Below are 14,238 nucleotides of genomic sequence, written 5' to 3' on the forward strand. Positions count from 1 at the left end.
AAGCCTCCCATCCCCTCCCTCACCTGTCAAACTTAGTTTAGGCTGAACCCCCACCAATCCACCCCCCAACCACACACACACACACACACACACCCTTCTCTCTTCCGCCACTTGTGCACTTTTGTTGTGTTTTGTGCTTCAAATGAGGATCAACGTTCACTTAAACTTCCTTTGGAGGCATAAATTTAATAAAACAGGAAGAAATTATATTACATGTAGAACTCTAAAAACAGTTGGGTCAAAAATAAGCCAACTTTGAGTCAAGAAATTGGTCTTTTAATATAAAACAACTCATAAATATTGGTCAGATCCTTTAGGGGTTAAAAAAAAAAAGGGACATTTTGTATAAAACAACTCAGAAAGTTGGGTCAAATAAAGTGGATCGGTCCATTTTGGATCCATAATTGGGTTACTTTTTACCCAACTGTTTTTAGAGTGTAAAATGGTCAAATATGACCCATTTGTGCCCCCCCCCCCCCCAATAAATAAATAAATAAAATAAAATACAAAAAATCAACCAACAGTACCAACATTCAGCAGCAAATCATTTATTGTTGCACTGTAGAAAATATGCTTTTCATTATTATTATTTTTCGGCGGCTTGTTTGGACACTTTGACTTGACTAGCTGCATAATAAGTTTTGATCATGGACAAATTGACACGTTTAAATAAGACACGTCGGTGCTGCGTTCAGGGAAGGAATAACACGTGACATATATAGAATTATGTAAGCAAAATATATACAAAAAAAGATGTGTACAAAACGGTCTATAAATCTCTTTATATAGAAAAATAGTTTATATATTTGCAAAAACAACAGAACACTTGATAGATAGAATTTCCTACAACTTGGAAGCATTTCCGGGCTGTTTTGACGAAGGCCGATTGGATTTAGCATAGTTTCTTCTTCTTCTCCTCCTTGTTATTGTTAATATTAAATAATGTGCTGCACGTTTTTGTGTGCGTGATCATGACAGCGAGACCCCCAAGTGTGCGACCTCCGGCAGCCTTCTCCTCACATCTTTTGCAGATTTTTGTTTGAGCCTCTTCCGGGACCACCCGGGTTTACAAACAGGCTGGATTCTTTCTCTGCTGTGTAGAAAAAGAAAAGTTGCTTGTAACCTGATGGAGATGACTTGGTTAAGGGGGACTGTCCTGTATGGACTTACCCAGAAGTTCAGAACCAGTTGGTGAAGTCGAGGAGCTCCTGTTCCTCCGGGCTGAGGGCGTCGTACGACACCTCATCCGACGAGTAGGACGACACGGGCGAGCCGGCCATGGAGTTCATATCGGCCGCCGGGTAGCCTTGCACCAGGCCGGGCGACGACGTCAGCACGCCCGCCTGGAAGGCCGCGCTGACGGCGTCGTGCTCGTCCAGCAGCTGCTGCAGCGCGCGGATGTACTCGACGGCCGAGCGGAGGGTCTCCACCTTGCTCATCTTCTTGTTGGCGGCCCCGTTGGGGACGTGCTCGCGCAGGGTGGCGAACCCGTTGTTGACCAGCTTGACCCGGTTGCGCTCGCGCTCGTTGCGGCGCGCCACGGCGTGGGGCTGCTGCGGGGGCAGCGAGTAGCCGAAGGCGGCGAAGTTCAGGCGGCGCTTGCAGCGCAGCAGCTCCGGGGAGGACGAGCGGGGACGCTTGGCGGACGACGGGGCAGGCCCTTTGCCGCTCGGGCTCAGCGGGATGCTCTGCGCGGTGAATAAGCAAGCGGGGGCGAGCTCCATGGTGCGCTCCGGAGAAGGCAATTAAAAGATCCGGTGTAAAGTTGGTTTGAAAAAAAAATTATTATTATTTTTTTTTAAAGAAAGTACTTTTTCCCAAAGTTTTGACGTTGCAAATGTCTTCAAAAACTTTTCTTTTTTTTTTTAAATAATCAAAAAAGTAAGTTAGAGGGGGTAAAAAAGAAAACTAAGCAACAAGCCCAAAAGAAGCCACTTTTTCCTAATTAACCACCAGTTAGCTCGGCGCGTGTCTCGGTGCGTGTCTCGCTCGTGTCGGTCACGTGGTTAGACGCGCGCGTGTACCCTGTGCGGGCGTGACTGCCTGCGGTGGTGCGTCGCGAGTGGTGGAGTGTGACCAGGAGGCGAGAGGCGGCCGCTTTTCAACGGCCCGCGGACGGACGGCCGGCCGCGTGGCCACACCTTGGCTCCGCCCATCTCGCCGGTGCGACGCGCGCGCCTGACGCGTGCCAATTGGAGCACTTAACAAGCAGCCGCGCGCGCGCGTGTGTGCGCGTGCGTGCGTGCAGGTGTGTGTCGAGAAAAAAACAAGTGCAGTTAACGAAAACTTAGATACTAACATGCAAACATGTCCTATTTGTTTTTCATTTGAGAAAAAAAGCCAAATATTTACATTTACATCATTTAATGCTTGACTAAATTGCAATTTTGAATGCTCCCTTTTTTTTTGTCTCTTGTTCCATTTTTTCATTTTCCGTAAATCAAATTCATGAATTATTGTTGTTCTTGTACACATTTTAATGAAATTCCTCACAAAGGTTTTTTGTTGTTTTTATTTTGCTAATGTTTGCATATAGGTTATCATTGCTTAACTATATGAAAAATTTAGAGAAAAAAGTTTGTGTTTTTAAAATGTATTTTGTGTCATTTACAGCTTTTGGTTTGTATTTGATATTGATTTTCTTATTATGAACAATAACAATACACCTGCACATTATTAACACTTTGACTGCCCCGCTTTCCTTGTTTTTGTCTCACTTGTTTGACCCAAAAGCATTCACGATTGTTGTTGATGTTGACATCTCTGAATACGTGTGCTTTTGCTTTGTTGTATGATGACATTTTACAGGTGTGATTTTACCAGGGTTGTATGGTAGGATTAAGACTCCGTGTCTAACTTCATCTAATTGGCACTTAAATGTCATTTTCAGCTCTTTCAAAATGTGTTTGAGTCGGCATGTTCTATGTGGAAAAGGACTTCAATGTGCTAATTATGGCATTACTGAAACAAGAAACCACACATTGTGTAACTTCAAAAAGAGTGCTACAGTAAATGAATGTGTGTCAACAGTGTGTGTTAATATTTGTCATTATCATGCAAAGAAGTCGATTGATTCCGATTCATATTCTTTTCATTGTTTTGGTCCAGAACGAAGAGTTGCATCCTCTGCTGATGTTCCAAGTTGAAATTTTCCACTTGGATTGGAGCGGATCATCGTCCATATGAAAAAAAAAAGGGGGTGGGGGGTCGGGGGGGGGGGGGGGGGGTCAACATATCTTTGTGTGCGATTGGCTCCACTTGATAGTGTTACAGTCGCGTCCAGCAGGCGCTGTGCTGTGTGTGTTATTGTCGCTTTGGCAGAGTGCGACATAATAAGACTTGTCAGTCAGGCTGGAACAAAACACAGCAAAGTGTAGCCCCCCCCCCCCCCAGCCCTCCCTGCACCTCTGTCCCCCCTCCCTTTCCTACTCCCTCCTTTATTCCCGTCCCTGCGTCCTGAAGAGGGATTGTAATAAATTGCGCAATTTTCTGCGTTGGTCGTGGCATTCAAAATCGAGCTTGCATTGAGGGAGACCCCCACTCTCTCCCTCCACCAATACTTTCCTTTATTTGCACCCCACCACAGCCCAGCACCCCCCCCCCCCCCGCCGCCCCCCTTTAGGCCTGCCTCTGTGTTTGGCACAGCAAGGGAGTTTGGAAAAGGAGCGTGGGTTCTATTCAGGACCCCCGGCCCTGGCCGGCCTCAGTGAAACCAATCCACGAGCTCTCAGCCGCTCGCCGAGTCCAATTAGCGCTTTGTGCCGACTTGCAGCGCACTCGTCCGCCCGCGGGCCCGCGGGGGGCTTCCCGTGCGCTGTCATGAAGGACGTGACATCTGGGCGCCCTTCCAAACACCTTCCCACTTGGGCTGCTCCGCTCTCCAGAAATGGATGGAAGCAGCTCGACTGGCCAAAGTGAAGAAAGGGAGTTTGTGGGCCAGATAAGTCAAGCAATAACTATTTTTGCTCTTGTTGGAGACAAAATGAGGGAAGAACGACCCCCGCCCCCAACAGTTCCTTCGGAAGTAATTGTCTTATGTAGTTGTCAAACTTTTTACATAGCATCATCATGACCAACATTAAAATACAGGCCTACATCGCAACATCTAATTAATTCAACACCAACAGAGTTAAAATTAACACTTCAAAAGTACACTAAATAGAGTTAAAACAACACTTTTGAAAGTGTTAAAAAGTTCAAAAATATATATATATATTCTAATAAAATATGACACTATTTCGGGTTGCATTTCCTTTAAACAAGTGTTTTTAATTGACACGAGAAATGTTAATATTAACTATTGATTGTGTTGTTTTTTTCTGTGAGGTGAAAATGACTTTCTGTGCCCAAAGTCCTTTTGTTTGAATGTCAGTGTTTCCCAGTGCATAAGGAAGGAGGAGGAAAATGGCGCAAACTCGTCTTTTTCAAACTGGAGAAGTGCTTGATTACATCTCTGAAGATTTAATATTACACCAGGTGATCAACTCTCTGAAATTTAACACAGAAATTTTAATGCTCCAATTTTTGCTGTGTATATTAGATATTGAAGTCGTATTTTCCCTATCATAACCCGCTTTGCCACCAACAAGCCCAGGATCTTTGAGTTCTGGGTTGTAAAAAGTTCCGCGGGGAATTTATAATTGTGTTTCCACAGCGTCTTAGGGTTCTCTGTAATTAATTCAAATGAAGGATAGGATAATTTTACATGTGAACAAAAGAAAAATAAGTTAAAGTGCACTACAACTGTAATGCAACTTGTTTAAGTTTGTAAGAAAACTAAGTTAAAAAAAAAAAAAGCATTAAAATCAAAATCAAGTGAAATCAACCAATCGGAACTTCTGAGCAATGTACTGATGTGAGAAAACGAAACAAAAATCAACTTGTTTTCTTGCATAATGCAATTTTTCAAAGCAAAATCCGACAATTGGAAAATCCTGCAGAGAGTAGATTTTGCATTTCAACCTTATAAATAAGTAAAATATATACATGTTTAAAAAAAAAAACTATTTAACTTAAACGTTCTCTTCAGTGATTCTTTTATGTATCACTAGAGGGAGCCCACCCAGCATCGCGCTTTGTATATCACTGTCATAGATGATAGAAATCTATCCATCCATTTTCTATAAAAATTGTCCTCACTAAGGTTGAACCCATTTCAGCTGACTTTGGGGTGGAATACAGTATATGCAAATTCCACATGGGAAGGATCTGAACCATTAACCTCAGAATTGTGAGGCTGATGTGATACCTTCTCATTTACCATGCTGCTAAACGTTATTTGAAAATAAATAGAAAGTGCATTTGCATGGTAGCAATTTTTTAAGTGTATGTTAAACAACACCCTAACCCATCAACTTAATTTTTACAACACTTCACACATTAATATAACCCAAAGTTCTTCAACTCTGAAGAAGATTTCGTAAAAACTTTGCCTTGTAAATGTAAAGGTCAGGTTATGTGACCTGGTCAATGGTCATCTCATTGGAGTCGCTGCTTATAAAAGTTGTAGCGAACACCGCCCTCATGTGGACACAAATATCAATACAAAATATTGCTCCACTGATTCTATTTTGTCTGTTCCCACTTGCCGTACTGTGTCACGTGAGTTTGTTTACCAGGAAGCGCGCGTCCGACAAGAAAAAAATAAAACAAGCAAAAGTAGACATTAAAATAGTACTTTAATAAGTATACTTTAGACAACAGGACGTTTAATTTGGTTTTAAGGTTGAGTTTTCATTCAATTCAACTTGTCGCTTTTTTGTTGTTGTAAAACAGCAGCTACGAGCAGGATGGTACGCCATCGAAGCTAAAATAGCATCCAAACTGATGTCAAAGTTGCCAGTTGACGTCGCTTTTCGTCGCCATGAGGTCGCTGAATTATGTTCAGCGTGTTAGTTTGGACTTTACGGGCACGCTCTTTCCTCACGCCATCTGCCTGGGAGATGCCGACAACGACACGGTAAGCACAAATTGGGCCGGGGCGGCACAAAAGTATGAACAGTATTCGTACACTTCAACATGTTTTTTTTTTCTTTCCTTCCAGGGATGTGATTTTTCCGCTAATTCGCGGAATTCCGCTTTTTTATCTCCAAAAATAAACATTTTAAATTTCCGTTTTTTTTTTTTTTGTAGTTCATTGTGTATGCACATGACTCCGACAGATAACATCTTCTGCTATAACAAAGACATTTGTGGTATGTTCTAATATGAGTTACTTTTCATTTGGTCATCATACAATTATTTGTTCATGAAATTTGAACTCTTCAACATTATTTATGTGTTAACTTAGTAATCACATTAGTTAGATATGATGATATTCTCAGTGATAGTTTTTAAAAGCAAAGGCAGTCCAATGTTTTTGAACGTGACTGATTTTGAGTTGACTAAAACTGCCATTTTATATGGGATAGTTCAATATACATTGAAAATTTATGCTGTTGTTTTGTCTATTTCTTTGTCATGTGAGTGCATTGAAAGTGCTTAAAAACACGGAAAACCCATGAGCTCCGGGAAGCCCCCCCCTTGTCCCCCCACCAGGGCACTGCCCTGGACCTAGCTGGGTGCCGGCGGCCCCCAGACCCCCGGCTAAATTTTCAGATAATTTCACTTTGGTCAAATCACATTCCTGCTTAATGTTTAATCCCTTTTTCACTAAAGACATTTTCATGGCGCCTTTTCCTTTCTTCCTTCCTGAAGACCCACTTTTTGTTCATGTATCCTTCCAATCTACTTTTCTGCCTTCCATTCTGTGTCCTTCATGACTTCCTTCTATCACTCCTCCGACCCTCCAATCTCGTTTCTCTTCTTGCTTCCTCTTCTTTCATCCCTCCTTGTAGAGCCTTCCTATTCCTCCCTTGTTACATTCCCCCGTTTCATTCTGCCACCCTCCATTCCTCCCTCCTTCACTTCCTCTCAACCTCACTTCCTACATTCCTCCATACTTTCCTTCTTCTTTCTTCCCTCCTCCCTCAGTTTGTCCACTTCATCCTCCATCGCTCTCTTCTTTCTTTTACCCACATGCTACCAGGCTGAACCACTTCTCTTCCTTCTTCCTACCATCTCATCTGTCCTTTCATTGTCCCTTATAATGTATTTAGAGATTTGCATTTGAGCTAATGCGTCCTTTCATCCGTCCGTCCGTCCGTCCGTGTGCACATAGCTGAACGAGCTGGTGGTGGGCGACACGAGCGGCAAATTGCACGTGTACAAGAACGACGACAGCAAAGCGTGGATCACCAGGAGCTGCGTGGGCATGGTAGGCAAAATGGAGTTCATTCATTTCGCATTCATGACGGTAACGATTCCTCAACTCCCTATTCCTGTCATTGGTCAGCTGACGTGCGTCGCCGTGGGAGACGTGTGCAACAAGGGAAAGGTACGTCCAAGACCGGCGTGCAAGCTCGCGGCCGGCCGCCGGTGCGATTGCGTGCTAATGAAACGTGTCAAACGGGTCAGAACTTTGTGGTGGCCGTTGGAGCGGAGGGCTGGTTCCACCTGTTCGACCTCAGCGCCGCCAAGGCCGACTCGGCGAGTCAGCACGAAGGTTTCGCCGTAGACGAGCAGAAGCCTTTCTTCACGCAGCACATCCCCGCCAACACCAAAGTCATCCTCATCAGTGATATTGGTACTCGACTTTACAGATCGAGTACTAATTTTGAATTCATTTTAGACATTTGTTCATGTTGGTGAATTGAAATGTTTTGATTCATGACAGACGGCGACGGCCGCAGCGAGCTGGTGGTGGGCTACACCGACCGAGTGGTGCGAGCGTTCCGATGGGAAGAACCTTCGGATGCTTCAGACTCGGGATCTGGTCAGCTGGTTCTGCTCAAGAAATGGCTGCTGGAAGGACAGGTTACACCGTTTTATTTTTTTTATTTTTAAACCTTCGTATTAAGATATTTGAATCAAGTAATCACTCATTTTTCCTTCAGATGGAGAAGTATTATTACTTTCTTCAAACAGGGCAGTCCATTTATGGGGACGGTTTCAGTTGTGGTCCTCTTCAAGTTCAAATTTGCGGCATTTTTGTGTTGAAATTGAGGCAGGTTTTAGTTTTCATTTACATATTGCGGCTATTTTCATTTTTTTTATATATGTATATATATATACACATACATAAACACACACACACACACATACATACATAATGTTTTAGTTGAGTGGTTTTAAGACTGCCTGACTTACTACATACATATTTTATATCTTTTAAAATCCTTGAAATTAAATTTGGATACAATTTTAACTCTTTAATTGACATACTGATTTTAATTGAAAACATTTAAATTTACCTAAAATATATTACAATTTTTTTTTTTAAATGAGGTAAGTTGATATAATTTTTTTGTCAAAATGACAAAAGATGACACAAAAACTACTAGAACGATGATATTGATTTTAATATATATTTTTAACCCACTTAAAATTAGTAATTAAAAAACGGAATTCATTTCTAAGTAGTGACACAAACTTAGCAGTTGAATCTGGAGGCCCCTTTGTCGAAAACAGAAATGAATGTAGAAATATTGCAGTTTTAGTTAATTGGGAGAAATAGCACCTTCTGGTGGACAAAAACAGTAACTGCCCAAATGTCTTGAATAAAACAAAAATAAATGTCACAAAATGCCCATAGGATGAACTCATGTCCTCACTTGTGTTTCAGGTGGACAGTCTGTCGGTGAACCCGGGTCCCGAGGGTCTGCCGGAGCTCATGGTGTCCCAGCCCGGCTGCGGCTACGCCATCCTGCTCTGCTCCTGGACGCAGCAGGACTCGCCGGCTCCCGGCGATGACGACAACAATGAGGAAGCGCCCGCCGTGTGCGGCAGGTGCGAAAACTTGTGCGAGATCTCGGGCCAGCTCAACAACTTGGTCACTTTTATTGTTTTGAAGTGAGGGGCCTTCACGGGATGTCATTCTCCATCTGACCACCGGGCGGATCCACAACAAGAATGTCTCAACGCATCTTATTGGGAGCATCAGCAAAGGTAGGACTTATTTAATTGATTAATTTCACTATTTTCTGCTGAGCTAAGTGAAGTTGGTTGAGAATCACAAAGATATGAATCATGCTTTGATAACGTTTCCTCTCGTTAACAGGCTCAAAAGAGGAGTCTTCCAAATGTGGCCTCTTTGCTCTCTGCACTTTGGATGGTAAGAGCATCAATAATTCATGACGAGTGGGATTATGCGACCTCCCCCAAGGCTATGTTAAAATTAGACCTCAGGGCTGAAATAGAAAGACACCCAGGAGTGCGCCGACCTCCACCAAATAGTTACCATTTAGATGCAATTGTACACATTTTATTGCATTTTTTTTTTGTCTTGTGAATAACGTTTATAGGCTTAAAATGTGTACTGCAGGGACGCTGAAGTTGATGGACAGTTCCGAGCAGCTGTTGTGGTCGGTGCAAGTGGACCATCAACTCTTCGCCCTGCAGAAACTCGACGTCACGGTCTCATTTTTCACAGTTTGACAAAATGATCTTACTCACTGCAAAAACAAAAGTAGACGTTGTGTCTTTATGGTTTCAGAGGGACGGGCGCGAGGAGGTGGTGGCGTGCGCTTGGGATGGCCAGACGTACATCATCGACCACAACCGCGCCGTGGTGCGCTTCCAGTTTGACCAGAACGTCAACGCATTCTGCGCCGGTCAGGAATTTTAACACAACCAATTACTTTTTTTTTTCATCTTTTCAGTGGAATTTCCTAAAAAGGAAATTATCTTTTAAATTATTTTAAATGGCTTTTTTATTCTTATTATTATTATAGATATTGTTGCAAATGAAAAAAATATCACCATTCAAATAATTTTAATCACTCAAATTAATATATTTTTTTAATTAATTGATTTTCTTTTGTAAAATAAAACAAAATAAAATCTAACCTGGCCAGCTGGCCTCAATTTTATCTTTATATTTTAATTTTGTTTTTAAGAATGCATTAAATTTGTCACACTAATTAGAATCCTTGAAAGGACTTTATTTTGTAACTAATTAAGTTAGATTTTTTTTTTGATAATTATTATTTTTTTAATGCCATTACAATACTTGTTAAAAAACATTTTTTAAACAGCTTTTTGATTATTATATGAATTCAAATCCAGAAAAGAAATGATTTTTAAATTAATCAATTGAATAGATTTTTGTATTGCCATTTTTGTAAATTAACATAAATAAAACATGGCTTCCATTTTACCTTAATAAAATGCCTTTGTATTTTATTTAAAATGTTGACAGGATTACTTTTAATGGTTTAATTTTCTCTTAATTTTTTTCTCACTTTTGTAAATTTCAAGTGATTTCAGTGACCACTGTTGGTTTTTCTTTCATTAACAGAGGGATACCAACAATTTTTTTTCCCTGTTGTTTTTTCGGCCAACAGGTGGCAGCAGAGAGCCTCTCATTCTTAAGCCAATTATTTTTGGGTGAGGGGTCAAAATGAAGTACAGTAATTATAAAGCTAATTGAATGTCAATGATTTGTGAAATAATTAAAATGCAAAGCAGTTTTTTTTAATCGACGTTAATAAACAAAAGTATTAAATATAATTTGTAATGTTATTTTTTTTTCATTAATAGAGCAACTAATTAATTATTTTACATTGGGTTTTTTTACATGCAGGTCAATACACGTGCAAGGAGGGCAAGAACAGCCCGTGTCTGGTGTACGTCAGCTTCAACCACAAGATCTTCGTGTACTGGAAGGTGCAACTGGAGCGCATGGAGTCCACCAACCTGATGCGCGTGCTGGATGAGCGACCCGAGTTCAGAGGTCATCTGGCGGCGCTTGGGGTCGGTGAGTACGTGGAGAAGAAAAAAAGGCGGCGGAGGTCACGCTTTGGATGCCTTCCTTAATGAGCGACGGGGCTGTCTCAGGAGGCATCAAAACAGACACTATCAAATTAGAGTTGGATATAGAAAGTCTACACACCCCTGTTCAAAAATGAAAAGGGGAGGGTCTCTTAGCCTGTCGGTGGGACAAGGAAAGCCTGCTAATAAAACGCTGGGGAAACGATACCGCTCCTTATGTCCAGCGCCCCCTGCTGCCCCAAGTGGACAGCACCACAACGTCGGACCCTGAGGGTCTTTGTTTGTGTCGCCCCTCCTCTCCACAGGTGGCGAGGACCCGGCGGCCATCAGATCTTTGCTGTCAGATGTTCTCTACAAGGGCGCGCACTGATTTTCTTCTTCTTCTTCTTCGTCTTCATTTTGTCCCTGCTAATAAACGCTTGGCGACACGCCTCCTCCTCCTCCTCTTCTTTCAAAGCCGCCGCCAGTCAAATGTGACAGGCCGCTTGAAGCGCTTCAGTCACGCTGCGCCGCCTCCGTCTTTTCCGCCTGTCAATCGTTCCCTCCTTTAAGACGTTTCGTAAGATTCCTCATCATCCGCCTTCGGGAGGATCCCGTTTGACGGCCTCCCTGCTCGCTCCTCATGCAAGATGGATGACGAGATGTTGACGCACCCAAAAATAAAAACGCTCCTCTCACGTTGACTCGACCTTTGATGTCAAGTCGACGCGGCGCATGTTAAACGCGACAGTCGTTTTTCTTTGAAGAGCAACGCCGGCAGGCAGGAGAGTCCGACGCTGGTCAGCAAACCTCCTAATTAACTAACAGTACCAATAAGAATGCATGATATCGATTAAATCAAATTAAGATTCTAATGACAAGACTGTCCTCGTGTGTTTTGGAGGCGTTTGCCTGGTGAGCTCGTTACGTAAGTTTGATCTGATCGGCAGTGACAGGCAGCTGTGCCTCTCGCCTCGGGAACTTCATCAGATGACCACCGAACGGACGAGCCCCTTCTAATACAACTGACCCCGATCTGCCCACAAAAACAAGCCCAACATTTTACTACTATGCAAAAAAAAAAAGCTTTGTATAGGCAGAATTTTCAGTTTTGCTTTTAAAGCCACACATCACTTCTACAATGACAATCATTTTTTGGGGTTTTGAGTGATGTGTGAGTTTGAAAATGATTCATTTGAGGCAGAGATGGTGCTTGTGCTTTATTTGTTAAGTGAATTCAAATTATTTGAGTTATTTGATGAATCGTTTCGTCGCGAAATTAATGCAGAAAATATGACAGGAATCTTTATTAGGAACTGACTGATCTCAATAGCCGATATTGGCTCTTTAAAAAAAAAAATTTAAATAACTTAAGACCAAGATAATGGCATCCCCCCCCCCCCACACACACACACACACAATTTAAAAATAATAATAATTTTTTGAAAAGTTGTTGTAAAGCTAAACAAACACCAAATTACCTAATTTGGCCAAATTTGACATTTTCTGCCTGTAAGGCTGTAACTCATCTTTATTGTTGTAAGCCTTAAGAAAAAATATTGTATTAATTATTTTTTATCGGCCAGTTCTACAAAATATCAGAATTGGCCTAAATCATCACTGTTATCTCTTTGACTGCCAAAAATGTTAAATAACGTTGAGTAAAACCCTATGGATGAGTGCCAAAGACGTTAAAAGACGTTTTTTTTTCAAAACAGAGGTGAAACTAACCATTTTCTATTGTTGATTACTGAAAAACGGAATAAGGTAGAAACAAACTTTTTTTTTCTGATGAAAGATGAGAGTCCAATCTTTTTTTTGGTAGTATGTGTGTTTCCATAGAAACACGTAATTTTCTGTGGACCTTGAAAGATCAGTCAAAAATGCTTAAAATCGGCTGGCACCCACGGCATCCCGTTTCTGAAAACGTCGTGGCAGTCAAAGAGTTATGGGGGGGGGGGGTTAATATAGGACCCCACTCACTTGCTAAGCAAATGTATGACAAAAATGCCATGTAAATACATGCTGGTCCGCCAAATTGCAAAAATCTGTATAGAAGTGACGCTCATTAAAATACAATGAGAAATGTAATTTTTTTTTTCCTCTAGGGAACATTCAGACTGTGGGCACATGTGGCCCGTGGGCCTCACTCCAGTTGCTCATCCCTAATGTAAATGCTCCATGGGGCAGACAATCCAGACTTTTCTATCCGCGTTGTAACGAATGAATATGCTATATTATTGTTAATGTGGCACACCCCATGCATGATGTTCGTGGATTTGCGAGAATGCCTGCGTGTGTATGGAAATATAGAGAGAGCAGATTTTCAAATGAGCTTTTCATTGTCTGGCTGGCTCACCGCTCTCTCTCTGTGGGGAATTACATAAGCCTCGCTTACAGACGAGCCAATCAATATTCGCCTCCCCGCTTCCCTGCAGAGAGGCATCAGATGCAAAAGTATTGGGACGCAGGCAGGAATAAAGTTGACGTTCTGCTGCTACTTGAGCAGTTGTTTGTCTGTGTGTGGTTTGAGGAACAAAAGTGTTTTTTTTTTTTTTTTTTGTGCAAAGGTGTCAGTGCAAGCTCACTAACAGGATGTGGCGAAGCGAGAGGGTGCAAGCGAGGCGGCTGATTGAAGCGGGGATTTTCTCTCGCACGCCTTCTCATGTTTCCGTTGTCGCCTTCATGTTGTGCTCGGCTCATCGCCGGCGTGGAAATGAAAAAAAAAGCAAAAAGAGGATTTGAAGAGGAGAGACCTAACTAGAGAAGGGAGGATTAAGCACAAGAAGCCCACTGCTGCCTCATTTTGGTCACTTCTTCAGTCAAATTAAAGCCAATACACAAATTGTAGATTTAAGTCTATAAATCCCTCTAAAACTTCAGTTATAAAAGTTTCCCTGTTTTATGTTTAGACGCCAAACATCGCTGCCATGCATTTCATGTTGCTCAGCCAAACTGGTCTCGGGGGCTGATTTTTTCTTTCAAATCCAAGGAGGGAAGATCCACAGAAATGATCCCCAAAATGGTGGCTTTAAGGCAAAATGGCAGACACCCTGAATCTTTTTGCCAACTTTTTTTGTCTGTGTACTCACAATCAACCTGTCTACAAAATTTCATGTTGCCAAATGAAGCAGGCTTCGGGAACTGAATTTTCTAAGCATTCAGGAAGGAGAAAATTATTATTATTACTATTATATTATTAGTATGGGATTTTTTTTTAATGGGCTTTAGGTGAACTGATGAATACACACACGCTCGCACGCACGCACACACACACACATACACATACTCACCCACATACAAAAAAAAGGGTATATATATATATATATATATATATGTGTATATATATATGTATATGTATTTAAAAAAAAAAACATTTATTAAAAAAAATTTTTAATTGATTTGTTGGATTTTTTAAAAAAAAAAAAAAAAGGAGAGCAATGATGATGT

General features: G+C 41.7%; 2 protein-coding genes across 3 annotated transcripts; one reads left to right on the top strand and one right to left on the bottom strand.

Moving 5' to 3' along the window:
* Positions 1 to 581: 581 nt before the first annotated feature.
* Positions 582 to 2,055, bottom strand: ascl1a (achaete-scute family bHLH transcription factor 1a). Of its 2 annotated transcripts, none has more exons than XM_077543596.1 (2): positions 1,171 to 2,055; positions 582 to 1,090 (listed from the first exon to the last, which is right to left on the bottom strand). In XM_077543596.1, exon 1 carries the CDS (start codon positions 1,722 to 1,724, stop codon positions 1,179 to 1,181), a length of 546 nt encoding a protein of 181 aa, XP_077399722.1. In that variant the 5' UTR covers positions 1,725 to 2,055; the 3' UTR covers positions 582 to 1,090; positions 1,171 to 1,178. The 2 variants fall into 2 exon arrangements, with proteins under 2 accessions (XP_077399722.1, XP_077399721.1); XM_077543595.1 differs by having other exon boundaries at positions 582 to 1,093.
* A 3,540-nt stretch (positions 2,056 to 5,595) lies between these two features.
* Positions 5,596 to 13,293, top strand: itfg2 (integrin alpha FG-GAP repeat containing 2). The gene is made up of 12 exons (XM_077545421.1): positions 5,596 to 5,959; positions 7,160 to 7,255; positions 7,334 to 7,375; positions 7,456 to 7,624; positions 7,715 to 7,854; positions 8,663 to 8,826; positions 8,891 to 8,985; positions 9,098 to 9,151; positions 9,362 to 9,453; positions 9,533 to 9,650; positions 10,622 to 10,795; positions 11,115 to 13,293. The coding sequence occupies exons 1-12, from the start codon at positions 5,864 to 5,866 to the stop codon at positions 11,177 to 11,179; spliced, it is 1,305 nt and encodes a 434-aa protein (XP_077401547.1). The 5' UTR covers positions 5,596 to 5,863; the 3' UTR covers positions 11,180 to 13,293.
* Positions 13,294 to 14,238: the final 945 nt, after the last annotated feature.

The sequence above is a fragment of the Vanacampus margaritifer genome, chromosome 15 (genome assembly GCF_051991255.1).
Source record: "Vanacampus margaritifer isolate UIUO_Vmar chromosome 15, RoL_Vmar_1.0, whole genome shotgun sequence".
NCBI lineage: Eukaryota > Metazoa > Chordata > Actinopteri > Syngnathiformes > Syngnathidae > Vanacampus > Vanacampus margaritifer.

Excerpts from the sequence above, each read along its gene's own strand:
- itfg2 (XM_077545421.1), top strand. The coding sequence starts at position 5,864 with ATGAGGTCGCTGAATTATGTTCAGCGTGTTAGTTTGGACTTTACGGGC. Across the intron at positions 7,625-7,714 it reads CATCCTCATCAGTGATATTG|ACGGCGACGGCCGCAGCGAG; the intron begins GTACTCGACTTT and ends GATTCATGACAG. Across the intron at positions 7,855-8,662 it reads AATGGCTGCTGGAAGGACAG|GTGGACAGTCTGTCGGTGAA; the intron begins GTTACACCGTTT and ends CTTGTGTTTCAG.
- ascl1a (XM_077543596.1), bottom strand. The coding sequence starts at position 1,724 with ATGGAGCTCGCCCCCGCTTGCTTATTCACCGCGCAGAGCATCCCGCTG.